The 17,222-nt window shown below is 45.7% G+C and overlaps 1 protein-coding gene across 1 annotated transcript in view; it reads right to left on the bottom strand.

The window, feature by feature from the left end:
- The window catches only part of eif2ak3 (eukaryotic translation initiation factor 2-alpha kinase 3), a 52,034-nt gene extending 42,452 nt beyond the window's left edge, over positions 1–9,582 (bottom strand). Inside the window, exon 1 of the mRNA XM_088924446.1 lies at positions 9,001–9,582. Coding sequence (XP_088780572.1) covers positions 9,001–9,281 — 281 coding nt within the window. The 5' untranslated portion in view covers positions 9,282–9,582. The remainder of the gene's footprint in view (positions 1–9,000) is intronic.
- Between the last annotated feature and the right edge of the window lie 7,640 nt (positions 9,583–17,222).

The raw sequence follows: 17,222 nt of genomic DNA on the forward strand, positions 1-17,222 counted from the left end.
CTGGTACCGCCGTGCTGCCAGCTCTGCTCTCCGGCCACGTGCAGGCCCAGTGCAGCTGCGCAGAGCCCCCACAATCAACATGACACCTTCTTCACAAGATCTCCGCTTTGCAAACTGTAATTAATGTTTTTAAAAGTCAGTCTGATGACAAAGAACTTTCCATTCTCAAAAACACAAAGCCCTTTAATAAACACTTACTAAGCATTTGTCTTACAGCTGAGACACTATGATTAAATTTCAGCACTGCCTCCAAGCAATCTGCACCTACAGCATAGCTGCTACTCCTGCGCCTGCTGGGACACCTGAACCTTGCACAGGGATACTAGATGGAGAAAGTCAGTGTGCAGACAAGGCTGAATCTCTGCACAGAGCACCAAGAACTAACATAAGATTCCCAAGATCCTCCTTGTAAGTCCTTATCATCAGATCACCATAGGCTGTCTAAAGACCTGGTCAGTTCTTGTACCTTGGCCCATCTTAATCAGTACAGTAGTTAGTCATTAGCCAAACAATGAGATCAGGGGTCAATGGAGGGCAGCACGAATGTCCTCCTGCAGTCTGGCACAGTCCCCTCTCATTGGAGCCTCTGCAATTAATACGGGATCACTCCCACGTGGCTGGCTGATGCACACACTGCTGCCCCCTTTGACCCCAGACTGCAGTCCAGAGAGAACAAACGACCCTGAGCAAATCGGCACTTTAGGGGAAAAGAGGCCCCGGACACTGGAGATGAAGCGTCAGGCTTTTCACAGGCTGCCGATCAAAGAAACGGAGAAACCTCCTGAATTTCTAACCCCACTTGTTTCTACCCAGTTATATTCCACTTTTCTCTGGTTGCCATTGTATGTCATCAAGACAAAGCGTACAAATGTGCCCTACCAACTCTGTGCATTACGGTGCAGTGACAGCAGGTGCTCACATATGAAGCCAAGAGAACTTGGTAGGGAGAGAAGATTTTTTAATCTACATCAGCCCAATAACCATGTGAACACCCTGATGCGTAGCTATAAACTTTCTGCACTCCACCACTGGCTCCGCGCTGTCAGACACTGCATGGGAAGAAGTCACTGTCACTGGCAACTCCAAGCTCAGTAAACGCAGTGTGGATTGAAATGGATTACTCTTCACTCTGCTGCACAGCAGCCCTTGAAACCTCAAGAGCTCAGTTTATTAACTTCACACTAACTGCCACCACTTCACAGTGAAGAGGAATTCACATCTGAAACAGCCTCACATCTTGAGGCGCAAGAACATAACCATCATCTGGATTAATGCCAGAATCCTCACCAGGCTACAGGCCAGCATATTCCAGCTGATACAGAGCCCACTGTACACACAAACAGTGCTCAACACAGTATAAACACAAAGCTTTTGTCCCAGTTTCAGCACCAAAAATATTGTATGCGATTCTGCATGTCACCGTGCCTCTGTCAATGCAGAGAAAATGAGAACAGGGACTGTCAGGATTCCATCCTGGAACAGAGAAAAGCTGTCCATACACAGATTCATGATGGTTTCATGCCCATTGAGAAGGAAGTTTGCATGGTGCAGGTAGAACTTGGAATTAACCATTACAGTACATGGTGCTATAACAGTAGAGGGTAAAAAAAGTTATTCTCTGAAGGCAAAACAGTGAGGAGGTGTTTATGGATTCTGACATATCCAGACTCAGAACTTTTTCTGTGGAGTTTGCATGTTCTCCCTTATCCAAATGCAATTCCTTTAGGTTGCTCCCAACATCCAAAGGCACTGTGTAGGGTAACTGGCATCTGTGAGATGTCTCCACAAGCTTGTGTGTCACAGGTGTGTGTCCAGGGTATAGTCCTACTGTACACCTCTTTTTGGTCAGGGCTGGCTCCAGATCACCTCGACCCTCTCGGATGAGGACAGAACGGACTTCTGTACATAGGCCACCTCAATTCCTGACCATCACTCAAGGTCCATTGCAGAGGACCATCTGCAAATTCTAGCTCAGGCCTCGCAAGAAGGAGCTTTAATGTTAAGTGAAAACACATCTATAAATAAAACTGAGCTTTATATATAAAGCCTGAAGATTACACACTATGCAAGTAGTTTGTAGTGTGCATTGTTTGACTCCAGCATGCCAGATGAATTGACAGTGGCTGCGTTGCTCTATAGGACACGACTGGCCCTCTGCACAAGCCACAGCACTCCAGAGCACTGGATCAAGGCTAATGAAACAGCTCACATTGCTCCAAACCCTGAGCCATACCCCTCATTTAATTACTACCCATTCCAAGCTTGGCTTCCCCCTTTCCTTCATTGGCTGGCTTCCCCAGTAGCAGCTTTCAGATCAGTGGTGAGGCTTAAAACAGAGTACCAGCCACCAACAAACAGCCTTGAACAAAAGCCCTGGATCCAAACATACACCTGTGTGCAACTAACCAATCCCATCAGGACAGAAGCAGCCATAACCAGTCACAGGAACAGTGCCCAGGAGGACCCCAGTGCCCTGTGAAGGGCCCATGGTGTCGTTCCACCTCGAGCTATGGGATGGGCTGGCTGTGTTGCCTCAATCAAACTGCCAAAGAAGGGTCAGTGAGTCACATCACCCAAAAGCTCCTGCAACATACGTAGCTTTAAATGCTGTTATCATTTACTCCAGTTATTTCGGAAAACACAGAGAACTGCTGAAAACCAAAAAATGCTATGCCAACCACAGCTCTAAAACATGGGTCTTGTACAGTATATTAATGGAAGAGTGAAACACCCTAGTGTTCTTCTCTCCACACACTGTCCAACGGAGGGAGAAGTAATTACCAACTTCCACGACATTCCTTGTCCTTTGAACATCCTTCATCACTCTGCACATCAGCTTGTGCTCGATGCCTTTTTCATGTTGTAGTAGGGCTGGGCGATATGGCCAAAAACATCATCACGATAAAAATTTTCATATCAGTCGATATCGATAATTATCACGATAAATGTAAAATCATTATTTCTTTCAAGTTTAAAGGCAGATTTTTTCTCCTGAGTGAAAGTTAATTGGTAAATTAAACAACTCTTTATTTTAAGAACACAACAAACACTTGCAAAACAGCAGAAACATTAAACAAATCTGAGGTAGAGAGTACTCAATCTTTTTTATGTCAAAATATGCATGAGTAAAATTCACAAAATAAATATCTTATTAGAAAAATTAAATACTGCAGTGTGATAAAACACACATAGAAGATGGCTCAGACAGACTGCAAAGTTTAAAGTGCTCTGTTTTATGTCTGATCGTAAAAAGCCAAAATATCTCCAAATTACCCATTATATCTCCATTTGCTTCAGTGTTGCTCATTTCTCCACTCTAACTACAGCCCTGTCAGCCACCACCGTGTGGGTAAACAACACCACGTTCGCTGCCCGGTCTGCAACACGCACGCGCACTCGCGCAGTATTTTGTGCGCATGTGCATATCATGTGCAAAGCATAAACATATCGAACATTTATCAAACTTTTGTTAAAATTATATTGAGGAAAATTATATCGTGATAATTATCGTTATCGAATTATCGCCCAGCACTATGTTGTAGTAAAGGTCAGCTCATAAAGCTTAGGTACCACAGAGAAACATGTTCTGGTCATGCTGGTCCCGTTACAAGAAGTCACTTGACAAACAGGCAAGAATACAGTGCGACCAGGTTGCTGTAGAATATTCCCAATATCTCTGGTCCTGCAGTCAGGCTGGGGGCTAACTGCACAGTGTTCAGATAGGAGGCCAAGTACAAACACCAGCACAATACAGTGCCTGCTCAGAGAGCACAAGACCAATAGTCTGCAGGGGTCACCTTGTCCAGCTCCGGCCAGCGGTGTTCCTTCAGCTCAGCTCTGTGCACCAAAAGCAACTTTCTCAGCGGGAGCTGCAGCACAGGTGTCTATCAAGAGTACGTGTACAACCATGCGTGGAACAAGCTGAGATTCCTTTTACTCATGTCCGTATCCAAAGTCTTTTAAAGGATCCCATCCTAATGGAGACGGAAGTGATTGTGCTTCTGCTCTGCCCCAGAACCGTCCCAGCTTACAGCTTACAGTCTTCCGAAAGCCACCGTGAGGGAGCAGCAGCAGGTGAACCTGCTGAAGAGAGTCCTGTTCCAGCCTCCGGCTCCTCTGTACAGCACGCAGGCTCTTTCCCAGAAGCACCCTTCAGGGGATTCTTTCTAGATGCTTGTGTGAGAGCAAAGGATGGGCAGTGAGCTTGTGCTTGAGAAGGTAGATCTGTGGCTTTAATACACAGCATACTGGCCCTCTATGGCTAGTACTGCCCTCTAAAGAGCAGTTTTACAGCACATCCTAGTCCTGTTAAATGACAAGTACAGAAAGCAGCAGTAGTCCCTCAGAGGGCCCAGGGGAATGTCTGCAAAGACCTCCAACGAAAACTAAGAAAGGCCTGCTGCAGGTCATATCTCATCTCTTCACAGCTCTGGAACTTGCAGACTCGTGTCCGAAAGGGATAAAACAAAACTAGAATTCTCGTTGGATTTTGCAAGACTTCTCAAGGGCCCTTTATTCCGATCATTTAAATATGAAAAGAAATATAAAGATACAAAAGGCATTTTATGTAAAGTATTTGAAAAGAATATGCTGACCCAGACCAGGTTTTAAAAATTACTTCTTGACTTTGTTTATGTTATACCCCATTACTGTCAAGATGCAAGATGTCAAGACAAACTGCAATTTGTTGAATTTTTTCTCTCTCAAAACAGATGTTCGGGGACAATTTTTTAACCACATTTACACAAGAACGGTTACAAATGTGAGGAGGTCATTCAGCCCATTAGCCTGACTGGTAGTTAACGGACCCAGGGATCTCATCCAGCCGTTTTTGGAAAGAGACAGTGTATCAGCGTCAACATGACTGGGTAACATGTTCCATACCCCCACAAACCTTTGAGTTAAGATGCAACTACTGTTGACAGTTTTAAATGCACTTCCACATAGTTTTAACTGTGTGCTTCCAACTTAAATCTGTTTTTTTTTTGGTTATGAAATAAATGTTAGAAGACACACAGTTTTAGTGCCAGCAGTTATGATACAGCTGTCTAACTAGCATCACAAGACCAGCTGGCGTGAAAAAAGTCCAGAAAGTTGTTTATTCTTAGGAAGGACCGTGGCAAGCTAGAGTCAATCCCAGAAGCACAAGGCACTTTCTCACGCACTCAGACAGCTCAGAGCTGAAATTAACACAGGCAGGCTGTCTGTGGACCTGCGCACCCAGAGAAAACGTGTGAACATGGAAGGAAAATGCAAACTGAACACAGAAGGCACCCCAGCCTGGAATCAAACCCTGAACCCAAGATCTGAAAGGCAGCAGCCATAACCTCCACACACCCATGCCACTTACAAAGAAAACATAAGATGTAAAACTGCAAGCAAGTGCCCAACAAACATTGCCCTTCAGGTGTGCAAATTACACACCTTCCACTTGCAGTCAGGTTTGCACTGTCAGCAGTTTGATTCATCCTGCACAAGTAGGAAAGGCTGCGAGTCTACGAAACCCCGCCTTCACCGCCGTATCTCTGTCCAAACACCAAACGTCCCCGGACGTCAGGGAAAGTAAACAGTGAATGAAAGCAGATCAACGCGCAAGATGTGGGCACATGAGAGCAGTCCGCCTCCTCTCTCTCTCTTGTGCTCCAGCCAAGAGGGAGGCTCCTGAGATTCTGGTGCCATGGTGTCACATGCCCACAGAGCGTGGAAATCCCCATTCTCTGCCCTGTCAGCCATCAGCAAGGCTCTTCACCACACACACAGGTCCAACAGCTCCACACTGTTCATATTGTGTATTCCGCCAACACACTCGCACCTCCCTCCTCTCCAGGGCTCCACACTAAGGGCCATGGGGAATCTGAAGGGCAGAAGAACAAGATGCAACAATCCTTTATAACCAAGTCTACGTTCTGCTTTGGCAGTGCTGTAGAGAAGGGTTTGCCTTCAGAGAAAGACCGAGGACTGTTTCTCTAAGCACCCCCGATCAGCTGGCTTTATCGAGCTACCAATGACAGGACACGGGTAAGCTGGGGCAACCTTCTGCTTGCTACAACCAGTATTGTGTCACAGAATGGGGAGATTCAAACCCACACCATCTTCTCTGCATGATCCACGGAAAGTCCAAAGAAACAGAAGAAATGATGCACAGGATTCAATCCTAAAATCTCTAGCCGGCACTACATAGGGTGTTACCTGCATGACCAAGTGGAAACCTACAATGCCAGTTTATTCTTTAATGTAAGCAAATTAATCATTTTCTAAGAACAATGTACTGAAAAACAATCTGAACAATTAAATCCCAATCCCCCATGTATAGCCAAAACAAGGATTTGCACTATGACTAAGCTTGTGTTTGCTGTTTCCACAACTGACTGAATTCTCTTGCCAGGACTGGCAGGAACTCCAAATACACTGAAACCTAATCACACCCGTTTCTTTCCTAACTGTTTATATTATTGCTTTATTTTGAATTGCTCAGCACTCTGGCAAGTTTCATAAAAAGCACACCGATTTTAAATTATGTACCATACTCACCTATGAAATCAAAAGACGCCGTGATGGAGACACCACTAATTAATTAAGCTCAAGCAAACATTAACAGGGCCAATTCTGCTAAAAAGCATTGGAACTCAACGAATGAGCACCTACTGTACTACAAGGCGGGGAAGAGTGACGGGCAACAGAGTATCTGAGAACTACACAAATCTGCCCTGTGGGAAGACTGTAGTGATTTCATTCATCATCTGTACTCTTTCCTTCACAGCGCTCCTCACTGCCATCAACAATGCGCTCTGTATGGGATCTCTGTCTTCTTCCAAATTCACAGGAGAGCAGTGCCTGCTGAAGATCTCACCAACGGCTCTCCATGCACGACTCACTACAGCCTTGGGGTGCCAACATGGAGCGCTGCCAGGAAGTCTCCCTGTTAATGGCGCCGCAAGGCAGCTCTAGAGCCACTGCATGACCTGGCTGGAGAGAGCTGAGCACAGCACCACTGCATGACCAGGCTGGAGAGAGCTGAGCACAGCACCGCTGCATCACCAGGCTGGAGAGAGCTGAGCACAGCACCGCTGCATCACCAGGCTGGAGAGAGCTGAGCACAGCACAGAGGTTTTAGAGCCACCACATCACAATAACAGGCAGCTGCGCTGACTAAACACTGTCCTTAGTTTTAGAGGAGCCCTTTATTAGACAGTAAAACAATTCCATTCGATTTTAACTTAACACACAACTTGTGGAAACTGCTCCCAATATGGAGGTTGAAGTAATAAGCCTGCCTCACACAACTGGTTAACAGGCAGCCCCACAGGAGGTAATGAACCAACTGGAATGGAGTCCCATCCATCGCCAACTACAACACAAAAAACCTGCGGATCAGGAAACAGGCGTTTCACCCGATACTATTCCCAGCTCTTCGCCGTTCCGGCTCTCAGCACATGCCTCTGCAGCTCTAGCTTGAAGCTCCCCCACAGTGCACTCATCACTGCCTTGCTCTCTGCCATGAATACTAGCCTTGCTCGTCCCTGCAGCACAGCCGGTTTCCTTGGCATTTGCTGTGAAATCCCACAGGAGACGCACATGCCAGGATGCAGTAACGTTAGTTACGCCAAGTGTTAACAGAATATTCGATTCTCACCATCTCATTTTTCTCTTAAAGCCTTGCAGTTCTTAAGTTTCTCTTCCAACAACAGCTTTGTAAAAAGCCAAGGATCCTACGGCCTTGTTTTACGGAGACAGGAGTTTGTACTTGCCTAGCGAGACATGAAAGTGGTTTCTCCTCCCGAGTTCGTGAAGTTTCAGGGAAAAGTGAAGAGACGGGATTGATTTGGAGTATTTTTGTCCTTATATACAACCCGCTATTTATAAAGCATTCCGCGGCTTCTTCTTTTCACAGTCACGAAAAGTCACTTTCCTAAGTTCATGTTTCGTAAGAGTTTATCGAGAATGTTTTTCCCCTTCAAGTTCAACGTGCTAGCAATGCAGCAGAGCCCTGCCCCGGGAAGTGCTGCTCTCGGGGTTAGCCGCTTCTGGCGTCCAGATGTTTAACATGAGCAAGACGGAACTCGGGGGCATCCTCGCAGCCCGCGGCTCTTCATGCAAAACAAAGAAGTGCGCGAAAGGGCGAATTTCTCAGTGAGGTGTGGAAGGTAGGAGGTGAAAACTGTCAACTAGCCGATATGTGCGCTGTAAAAAAACACGACACCCTGTGCCCTGCTGCAAACAGCCTTTTAACCCGGGAAGCTCGACACTAACACGCACCGGGGCCCGCAGAGCCTGCCGCCCACCGCAAGGACAAGCTCCCTGCGGGCAGGAAATGTAAAAAAAAAACGGCGCCTTGTTACTTTTGTACTTGTTGAAGTACAAAAAAAAATTAACTATATATTACCCGCAAACAAACTTTTCGACTGAGAGGAGACTTTTGGTCAAATGTTGACCTGTTCGGATTTAACACCTGTCTGTGTCCTGGCGGTGATGGGGGGGGGTAGAGCCGAGCCGAGCCCAGTCACTACTGCAGCAACTACAGCTCCTTCACAGAGGACGTTTGTCAAAAATGAAAGTGATGCGTGCGGAGGGGAGGTTAATAAACGAGACAACAGTTTCCTCACACGTAGCACGACCATACTGCAAGTGAACTGAATCCGCACTTCTATAAAACGCGAAGTTGTCGCTCGACTGTGCCCGCCCAAGGGAGACTAACGCGTGGCAGGGGCGAGGGGGCAGCCGGACCGGCTGAGCGACGCCGGGAGACCCGCCGCTCCTCCGAGGGCGACACTCGGAGCTCAGACTCAACGGCACATCCGTAACGACGAGAAGAGCTCGGTGTCCGCGACACACTCGCCTCCCTTGCGTGTGACACGGGTCACCCCCCAACTGCACATCCTCCTACAAGCCGGGGCAGATCCGTCTGTGACTCCCGTTACTTCACAAAACAAAACAAGCGACAACAACCATGGGCTAGGGCGAGACGGATCTCCATGCAGCATTTAATAACTTTTTTCGTACCTTTTCAGCTTGTCGTCTCCGCCAGTCTCCCCCGACGACTCGTCGCCCTCGCCGGCTCCCCCGGTCTCGTCGTCCTCCACGGTCACATCGCCGAGAGCCGAGGCAGCCCCGACGCTTTCCAGGCCCCGCTCCATTCCACCCGGACCATCTTCGGCCGCCTGCGGCCCCGCGGCGGCGGTGTCGGTGTCCGGCTGGCCCCCAGCAGGACCGTGTGCCCGGAACAGCAGCAAGAGCAGCAGGAGGGAAAGGCTCACGTTTGCAAGCTGAGACCCCTTTTCCATTTGTAGGAGTGGTACATTAGTGAAGGGAAAATGAGCGATCGGGCACAGGGACGGAAAAAGACACCACAATATCAAAGTTGAAATTATTTACAGTACTAAAGGCAAGTTCTTCATCTCCCCCCCCCACCTCCTTCCTTAACGTAAACATGAACAGCCACTAGAGCCCCATATTATTCCCTTTATACTTGACGGCGAGACTGCCCTAGCAACGCTCAGCCCACCCTGTCTCCACACACGCATTGGACGGAGAAGCACGTTCGTTCCAGGTAAATACAGATTGCAGCACTCCTATCGGGCAGCATCTTTGTCAATCCCAGTCACCGATGTACTCATCTCCTCCCAGTTGGCGCACGGCAATGTCACTCAAACAAGGACTCCAGCCGGCAGTTCAGCCCTCCAAACAATAGAGGTGATTGGTCCTCTGTCCTGTCAATATCGCTCTATTGGTCGTGGACTTGACAGCCCAGCCTACTCGGATGGGAACAATGGGCGGTGTTGTCGGTAGTAACTGAGGGTCTGATTGGTTGGTTATGGACACGTTGCAGCCAATCGAGAGGAGAGTATCGTTTCCCCTGGCGGAGAGTGGTGCGTTTAGCCTGACCGCGAAACCACAAGAAGCTGCTCGTTGGACGGCAAGAGCTGTCGATCACATTCGTTGCTATGGGAGAGTTACTACAGAAGGGATTCGTTACTGTGCCTCCGGGGTTGCGGGTTCTGATTGGCTAGCGGGTGCGGCGATGGAAACATTCATACGTGGCCGTTTCAGAGTGTAGAGGGCTGCTGCTGGGGGAGCCATTGAGCTCTTACCGGAGCCCGCTGGGGACATTCTGCGCTTCAGAGCATTTTTAACCTGAAAACTGCCGGTTACAGCTCACTCCGTGACATTGTCAACAGTCGTACAAGCATCTTAAACCAGGACATAATCAAGAAGTAGAGGGCATCCCCTTTTGAATAGTTGAAATTACGTTTTATTGCCAGATTGAAGGTTTTAAGCTCTGAAATTCTAGCACAAAGGTACCTCATTTTTTGTATTTAACCTGTACTTAGACCGACAGGAATAGATGTGTAAATTGAAATTGAGACCCTGGTAAACTCACATTGTTACTCCACAATATAATACCATTGCCATTGATGTAATGTGAACAATAAAATCCAAGCTGAATGCATTTTCTTACTTTTTCACATCTCTTACTTTTTCAACATTTTAGTGTGTATCTGTTAATTAACAACACACCACCCTAATCTGGACACATTACCCTCAGACAGGTAAGCCCACACACACATCACTGGAGTTACTGCCCATTGAGAGCCACAGTCCATATACAAGTCACTGGAGTTACTGCCCATTGAGAACCACAGTCCATATACAAGTCACTGGAGTTACTGGCCATTGAGAGCCACAGTCCATATACAAGTCACTGGAGTTACTGGCCATTGAGAATCACAGTCCATATAAAAGTTATTGGAGTTACTGGCCATTGAGAGCCACAGTCCATATACAAGTTATTGGAGTTACTGGCCATTGAGAGCCACAGTCCATATACAAGTTATTGGAGTTACTGGCCATTGAGAGCCACAGTCTATATACAAGTTATTGGAGTTACTGGCCATTGAGAGCCACAGTCCAAACACACATGACTGGAGTTACTGTCCTTTGAGAGCCACAGCTATGAAATTTCCACTTGTGACCTCTGGTTCATGTTTCACTGTCCATTCTGAAGAAGTCCACTGGGTCACTATCTTTAAGAATTTGTATCAACTCTGCTCAACGGTCTATCTGTTCAGTCCTACTGTATAAAAATTCAGTTCCTTTAGCCTGTCAGTGAAGGCCTTTCCCTCCTAAGATCAGGAATATACGGTACCTGGTCACTCTTGCCTGGACTGATTCCAGAGCAGTGATGTCTTTCAGTGGTAGCAGGCTGAGCCTCTTCCTCACTGTGCTGTGCTGTGGGAGAGAAAGCTAATATAAATTACTTACCTCCTATAAGACAGTATTTCTGGGTGCATGTGTAGACAACAGCACATCTGGCTAATGGGTCAATCCAGGTGGCTTCAAGGACCTACAGCCAGTGATTGGCTGATAAATAAACATCACAGTGAATTAATGCCACTAGGAACCATTGAATTGCTAAAGTGTTAAAACCACTCAAAAGGTTTATATTTCATACATTAACTGAATCATCCATTAATTTTTATTTTTTATATTTACATGATGTACAAATGGATTTCATATTTGAAAAATACATTCATGACCACAGTTTTAAGCATGCTTTGTATTACACATGAATGTGAGCTCACTTCTGCAGGAAATCCCCTTTGTGAAAGTCCATGCTTAGTGCTGATCAGAGCCGGTGACATGCACAGTGACAGTTCTGCTCTCTGGCGGGAGGAGAAGATATTTTTTCTCAATGAAGAAACGATACAAACTGAGAGAACTAGACAACAAAGTGCCCAGTTACACTGCCAACCAGAGGAGCTCAAGTCACAGTGCAGCAGTTTGGCACCACAGAGCCTGGTAAGAGCAAAACAGATATTGCATTGTTGTATTTGCTTTGCTCTTGAAATTATTTCTTTAGTACTGTATTATTAAAGTTCTCATTATTATCAAGGACATTTTTTGATGGGACTGACCAAACCTCCGATTCTGAGAAAGTAATAGTTTTCACACACACGCTGGTGTGTCCCTAAAATTTTAGGACACTTCTGTTTGCAATGTTTCACGGACAAGATGAATATTCAGCTTAGCTGTAAAAATCTGTCTACTGTATCTCTCTGTGAGCAGGACAAATGACAGAATCAGATGGTGAGCTGTGTCAGATTTAACCTTTGAAATGAGACAATGGATTGTTTGTGCTTTGCTGACGATCCCCACCGAGTGGTTTTATACTGCAGCCGACAAAGAAGTTTATGTTTACTGTCAAATGTAAGCTTTCAAAGCAGCACGTATTCTGGTGAAATTTTGCCTGCGTTCTCTGTGTAGGTATAGATACTTGGTGATGGATTGATATTGAATGAATGTCCTCAGGAACTACAGCCAAGCAATGTTTAAAGGTCTCTTCAATTCTCTGCTGGCTTTGAGTCTGGAGAAAGGCCTCGACTGGCTGAATTATTTTAGTTATTAATTCCTCTGGAGGTTCAGTACTGAGTGTCCAATCCACAGGAGCAATGGTGGGGCAGTATAGAACAGAGGAAAGGGCTTTTTTCAGTATAGTTACTACACACACTACTGACGGTAACTGCGTAACTTCTTAAAATGTTTTTTTCGCGATTTGTCTGTGTTAAAAAGTAAGCCTTTTCACATGTAATTTCACATATTTTAATCTTTCCTCCACACTGTGTTCATGCAGCTCTGTGATAGGAGCCAGGGGGGGCACTGCTGATGGCAGTCCCTCATATTCTCAAATCCACCACAGTCCTGTGATGAAGACTCAGAAAGTGCATGTCCGCCCTCTAGGGTGTTTCTGTGTACATCAAGCGCAGTGAGGGGAACCCCGGGATTTGCATAGTCATGGTATTACAGAGGCAGACAGTCTGAGGGCTTCTATAGTGATACCTGGTCAGCACACTCATTCCTTAATCAATCAGCAGTTACTATAGCAGAAGGGACAGAGGTTTACGATATGGGATTTGTGGGTTTTCAGAAAACTCTCGATGTAGGTCCTCATGGGAGAGACATCAAGCTGCAGCGTGCTTTCGAAAGACAGAGGCACTCCAGTTTGCAGCAGTAAAGAAACTGATATCCTCCAATGCTCCATGCTTTCTGCTGCAAGTGCTGACCTTTGCAAGCTATACTAACTGTAGCTATAGCAGAAAGAGTGGTATAGAGCTCCCCCTGCTGTCCAGCAAGTGTTTAATTTCCGTGTTCGGAGTCCACAGAGTTTGGGGGATAAAAAGGTGAGTGGCAAGGGTAGAGATTCTGAGGGGAGGTTCCACATAAATACTACGACTGTCTATAGCTGACACCCACATACAGTATATGTTGTTGAACTTTACAGTGTTTAAATCAGAAGTTCTGTGAAACCCAGTTATCTTTACAGAATTGGAGATGATATTCCAACCTCAATCCCACACATTCTGCCAACACAAATATTGTTATGTCCTCACACCAAAACTTTCTTAGTTTGGGGATCCAGAAATTAATTGATACTGCAGGCAAAATGAAATGACCCCAGAAGAAATATGTACTTTTCCAGTAATGAATACAGTGACATTCTGCTTGCTGTTTAGAACATTTTATTTTCAAATCCCCCCGCTGCGCATCGCTTGAATTACATGGTAAAATGGAAATCCGCTCCGTTTGCAGTCCAACGCTCAGGTGACGCCCTTCTCTGCCCAGGTGCAGCGGGACCAGGGTGCTGGAGCTCTGCTGAACACGCATGCAAACCACAGCCAGCAACACGGATGAGTCACGCCACAATCGCTCATTTATTCATCAACATGAATTGTCAATGGAGTTACTGCCCATTGAGAGCCACAGTCCATATACAAGTCACTGGAGTTACTGGCCATTGAGAACCACAGTCCATATACAAGTCACTGGAGTTACTGGCCATTGAGAGCCACAGTCCATATACAAGTCACTGGAGTTACTGGCCATTGAGAACCACAGTCCATATACAAGTCACTGGAGTTACTGGCCATTGAGAGCCACAGTCCATATACAAGTCACTGGAGTTACTGGCCATTGAGAGCCACAGTCCATATACAAGTCACTGGAGTTACTGGCCATTGAGAGCCACAGTCCATATACAAGTCACTGGAGTTACTGGCCATTGAGAACCACAGTCCATATACAAGTCACTGGAGTTACTGGCCATTGAGAACCACAGTCCATATACAAGTCACTGGAGTTACTGGCCATTGAGAATCACAGTCCATATACAAGTTATTGGAGTTACTGGCCATTGAGAGCCACAGTCTATATACAAGTCACTGGAGTTACTGCCCATTGAGAACCACAGTCCATATACAAGTCACTGGAGTTACTGGCCATTGAGAGCCACAGTCCATATACAAGTCACTGGAGTTACTGGCCATTGAGAGTCACAGTCCATATACAAGTTACTGGAGTTACTGGCCATTGAGAGCCACAGTCCATATACAAGTCACTGGAGTTACTGGCCATTGAGAGCCACAGTCCATATACAAGTCACTGGAGTTACTGGCCATTGAGAACCACAGTCCATATACAAGTCACTGGAGTTACTGGCCATTGAGAGCCACAGTCCATATACAAGTCACTGGAGTTACTGGCCATTGAGAACCACAGTCCATATACAAGTCACTGGAGTTACTGGCCATTGAGAACCACAGTCCATATACAAGTCACTGGAGTTACTGGCCATTGAGAATCACAGTCCATATACAAGTCACTGGAGTTACTGGCCATTGAGAGCCACAGTCCATATACAAGTCACTGGAGTTACTGGCCATTGAGAACCACAGTCCATATACAAGTCACTGGAGTTACTGGCCATTGAGAATCACAGTCCATATACAAGTCACTGGAGTTACTGGCCATTGAGAGCCACAGTCCATATACAAGTCATTGGAGTTACTGGCCATTGAGAATCACAGTCCATATACAAGTTATTGGAGTTACTGGCCATTGAGAGCCACAGTCTATATACAAGTTATTGGAGTTACTGGCCATTGAGAGCCACAGTCCAAACACACATGACTGGAGTTACTGTCCTTTGAGAGCCACAGCTATGAAATTTCCACTTGTGACCTCTGGTTCATGTTTCACTGTCCATTCTGAAGAAGTCCACTGGGTCACTATCTTTGAGGATTTGTATCAACTCTGCTCAATGGTCTATCTGTTCAGTCCTACTGTATAAAAATTCAGTTCCTTTAGCCTGTCAGTGAAGGCCTTTCCCTCCTAAGATCAGGAATATACGGTACCTGGTCACTCTTGCCTGGACTGATTCCAGAGCAGTGATGTCTTTCAGTGGTAGCAGGCTGAGCCTCTTCCTCACTGTGCTGTGCTGTGGGAGAGAAAGCTAATATAAATTACTTACCTCCTATAAGACAGTATTTCTGGGTGCATGTGTAGACAACAGCACATCTGGCTAATGGGTCAATCCAGGTGGCTTCAAGGACCTACAGCCAGTGATTGGCTGATAAATAAACATCACAGTGAATTAATGCCACTAGGAACCATTGAATTGCTAAAGTGTTAAAACCACTCAAAAGGTTTATATTTCATACATTAACTGAATCATTCATTAATTTTTATTTTTTATATTTACATGATGTACAAATGGATTTCATATTTGAAAAATACATTCATGACCACAGTTTTAAGCATGCTTTGTATTACACATGAATGTGAGCTCACTTCTGCAGGAAATCCCCTTTGTGAAAGTCCATGCTTAGTGCTGATCAGAGCCAGTGACATGCACAGTGACAGTTCTGCTCTCTGGCGGGAGGAGAAGATATTTTTTCTCAATGAAGAAAAGATACAAACTGAGAGAACTAGACAACAAAGTGCCCAGTTACACTGCCAACCAGAGGAGCTCAAGTCACAGTGCAGCAGTTTGGCACCACAGAGCCTGGTAAGAGCAAAACAGATATTGCATTGTTGTATTTGCTTTGCTCTTGAAATTATTTCTTTAGTACTGTATTATTAAAGTTCTCATTATTATCAAGGACATTTTTTGATGGGACTTACCAAACCTCCGATTCTGAGAAAGTAATAGTTTTCACACACACGCTGGTGTGTCCCTAAAATTTTAGGACACTTCTGTTTGCAATTTTTTCACGGACAAGATGAATATTCAGCTTAGCTGTAAAAATCTGTCTACTGTATCTCTCTGTGAGCAGAACAAATGACAGAATCAGATGGTGAGCTGTGTCAGATTTATCCTTTGAAATGAGACAATGGATTGTTTGTGCTTTGCTGACGATCCCCACCGAGTGGTTTTATACTGCAGCCGACAAAGAAGTTTATGTTTACTGTCAAATGTAAGCTTTCAAAGCAGCACGTATTCTGGTGAAATTTTGCCTGCGTTCTCTGTGTAGGTATAGATACTTAGTGATGGATTGATATTGAATGAATGTCCTCAGGAACTACAGCCAAGCAATGTTTAAAGGTCTCTTCAATTCTCTGCTGGCTTTGAGTCTGGAGAAAGGCCTCGACTGGCTGAATTATTTTAGTTATTAATTCCTCTGGAGGTTCAGTACTGAGTGTCCAATCCACAGGAGCAATGGTGGGGCGGTATAGAACAGAGGAAAGGGCTTTTTTCAGTATAGTTACTACACACACTACTGACGGTAACTGCGTAACTTCTTAAAATGTTTTTTTCGCGATTTGTCTGTGTTAAAAAGTAAGCCTTTTCACATGTAATTTCACGTATTTTAATCTTTCCTCCACACTGTGTTCATGCAGCTCTGTGATAGGAGCCAGGGGGGGCACTGCTGATGGCAGTCCCTCATATTCTCAAATCCACCACAGTCCTGTGATGAAGACTCAGAAAGTGCATGTCCGCCCTCTAGGGTGTTTCTGTGTACATCAAGCGCAGTGAGGGGAACCCCGGGATTTGCATAGTCATGGTATTACAGAGGCAGACAGTCTGAGGGCTTCTATAGTGATGCCTGGTCAGCACACTCATTCCTTAATCAATCAGTAGTTACTGTAGCAGAAGGGACAGAGGTTTACGATATGGGATTTGTGGGTTTTCAGAAAACTCTCGATGTAGGTCCTCATGGGAGAGACATCAAGCTGCAGCGTGCTTTCGAAAGACAGAGGCACTCCAGTTTGCAGCAGTAAAGAAACTGATATCCTCCAATGCTCCATGCTTTCTGCTGCAAGTGCTGACCTTTACAAGCTATACTAACTGTAGCTATAGCAGAAAGAGTGGTATAGAGCTCCCCCTGCTGTCCAGCAAGTGTTTAATTTCCGTGTTCGGAGTCCACAGAGTTTGAGGATAAAAAGGTGAG

Source organism: Atractosteus spatula, chromosome 1, assembly GCF_055471065.1.
Source record: "Atractosteus spatula isolate fAtrSpa1 chromosome 1, fAtrSpa1.hap1, whole genome shotgun sequence".
NCBI lineage: Eukaryota > Metazoa > Chordata > Actinopteri > Semionotiformes > Lepisosteidae > Atractosteus > Atractosteus spatula.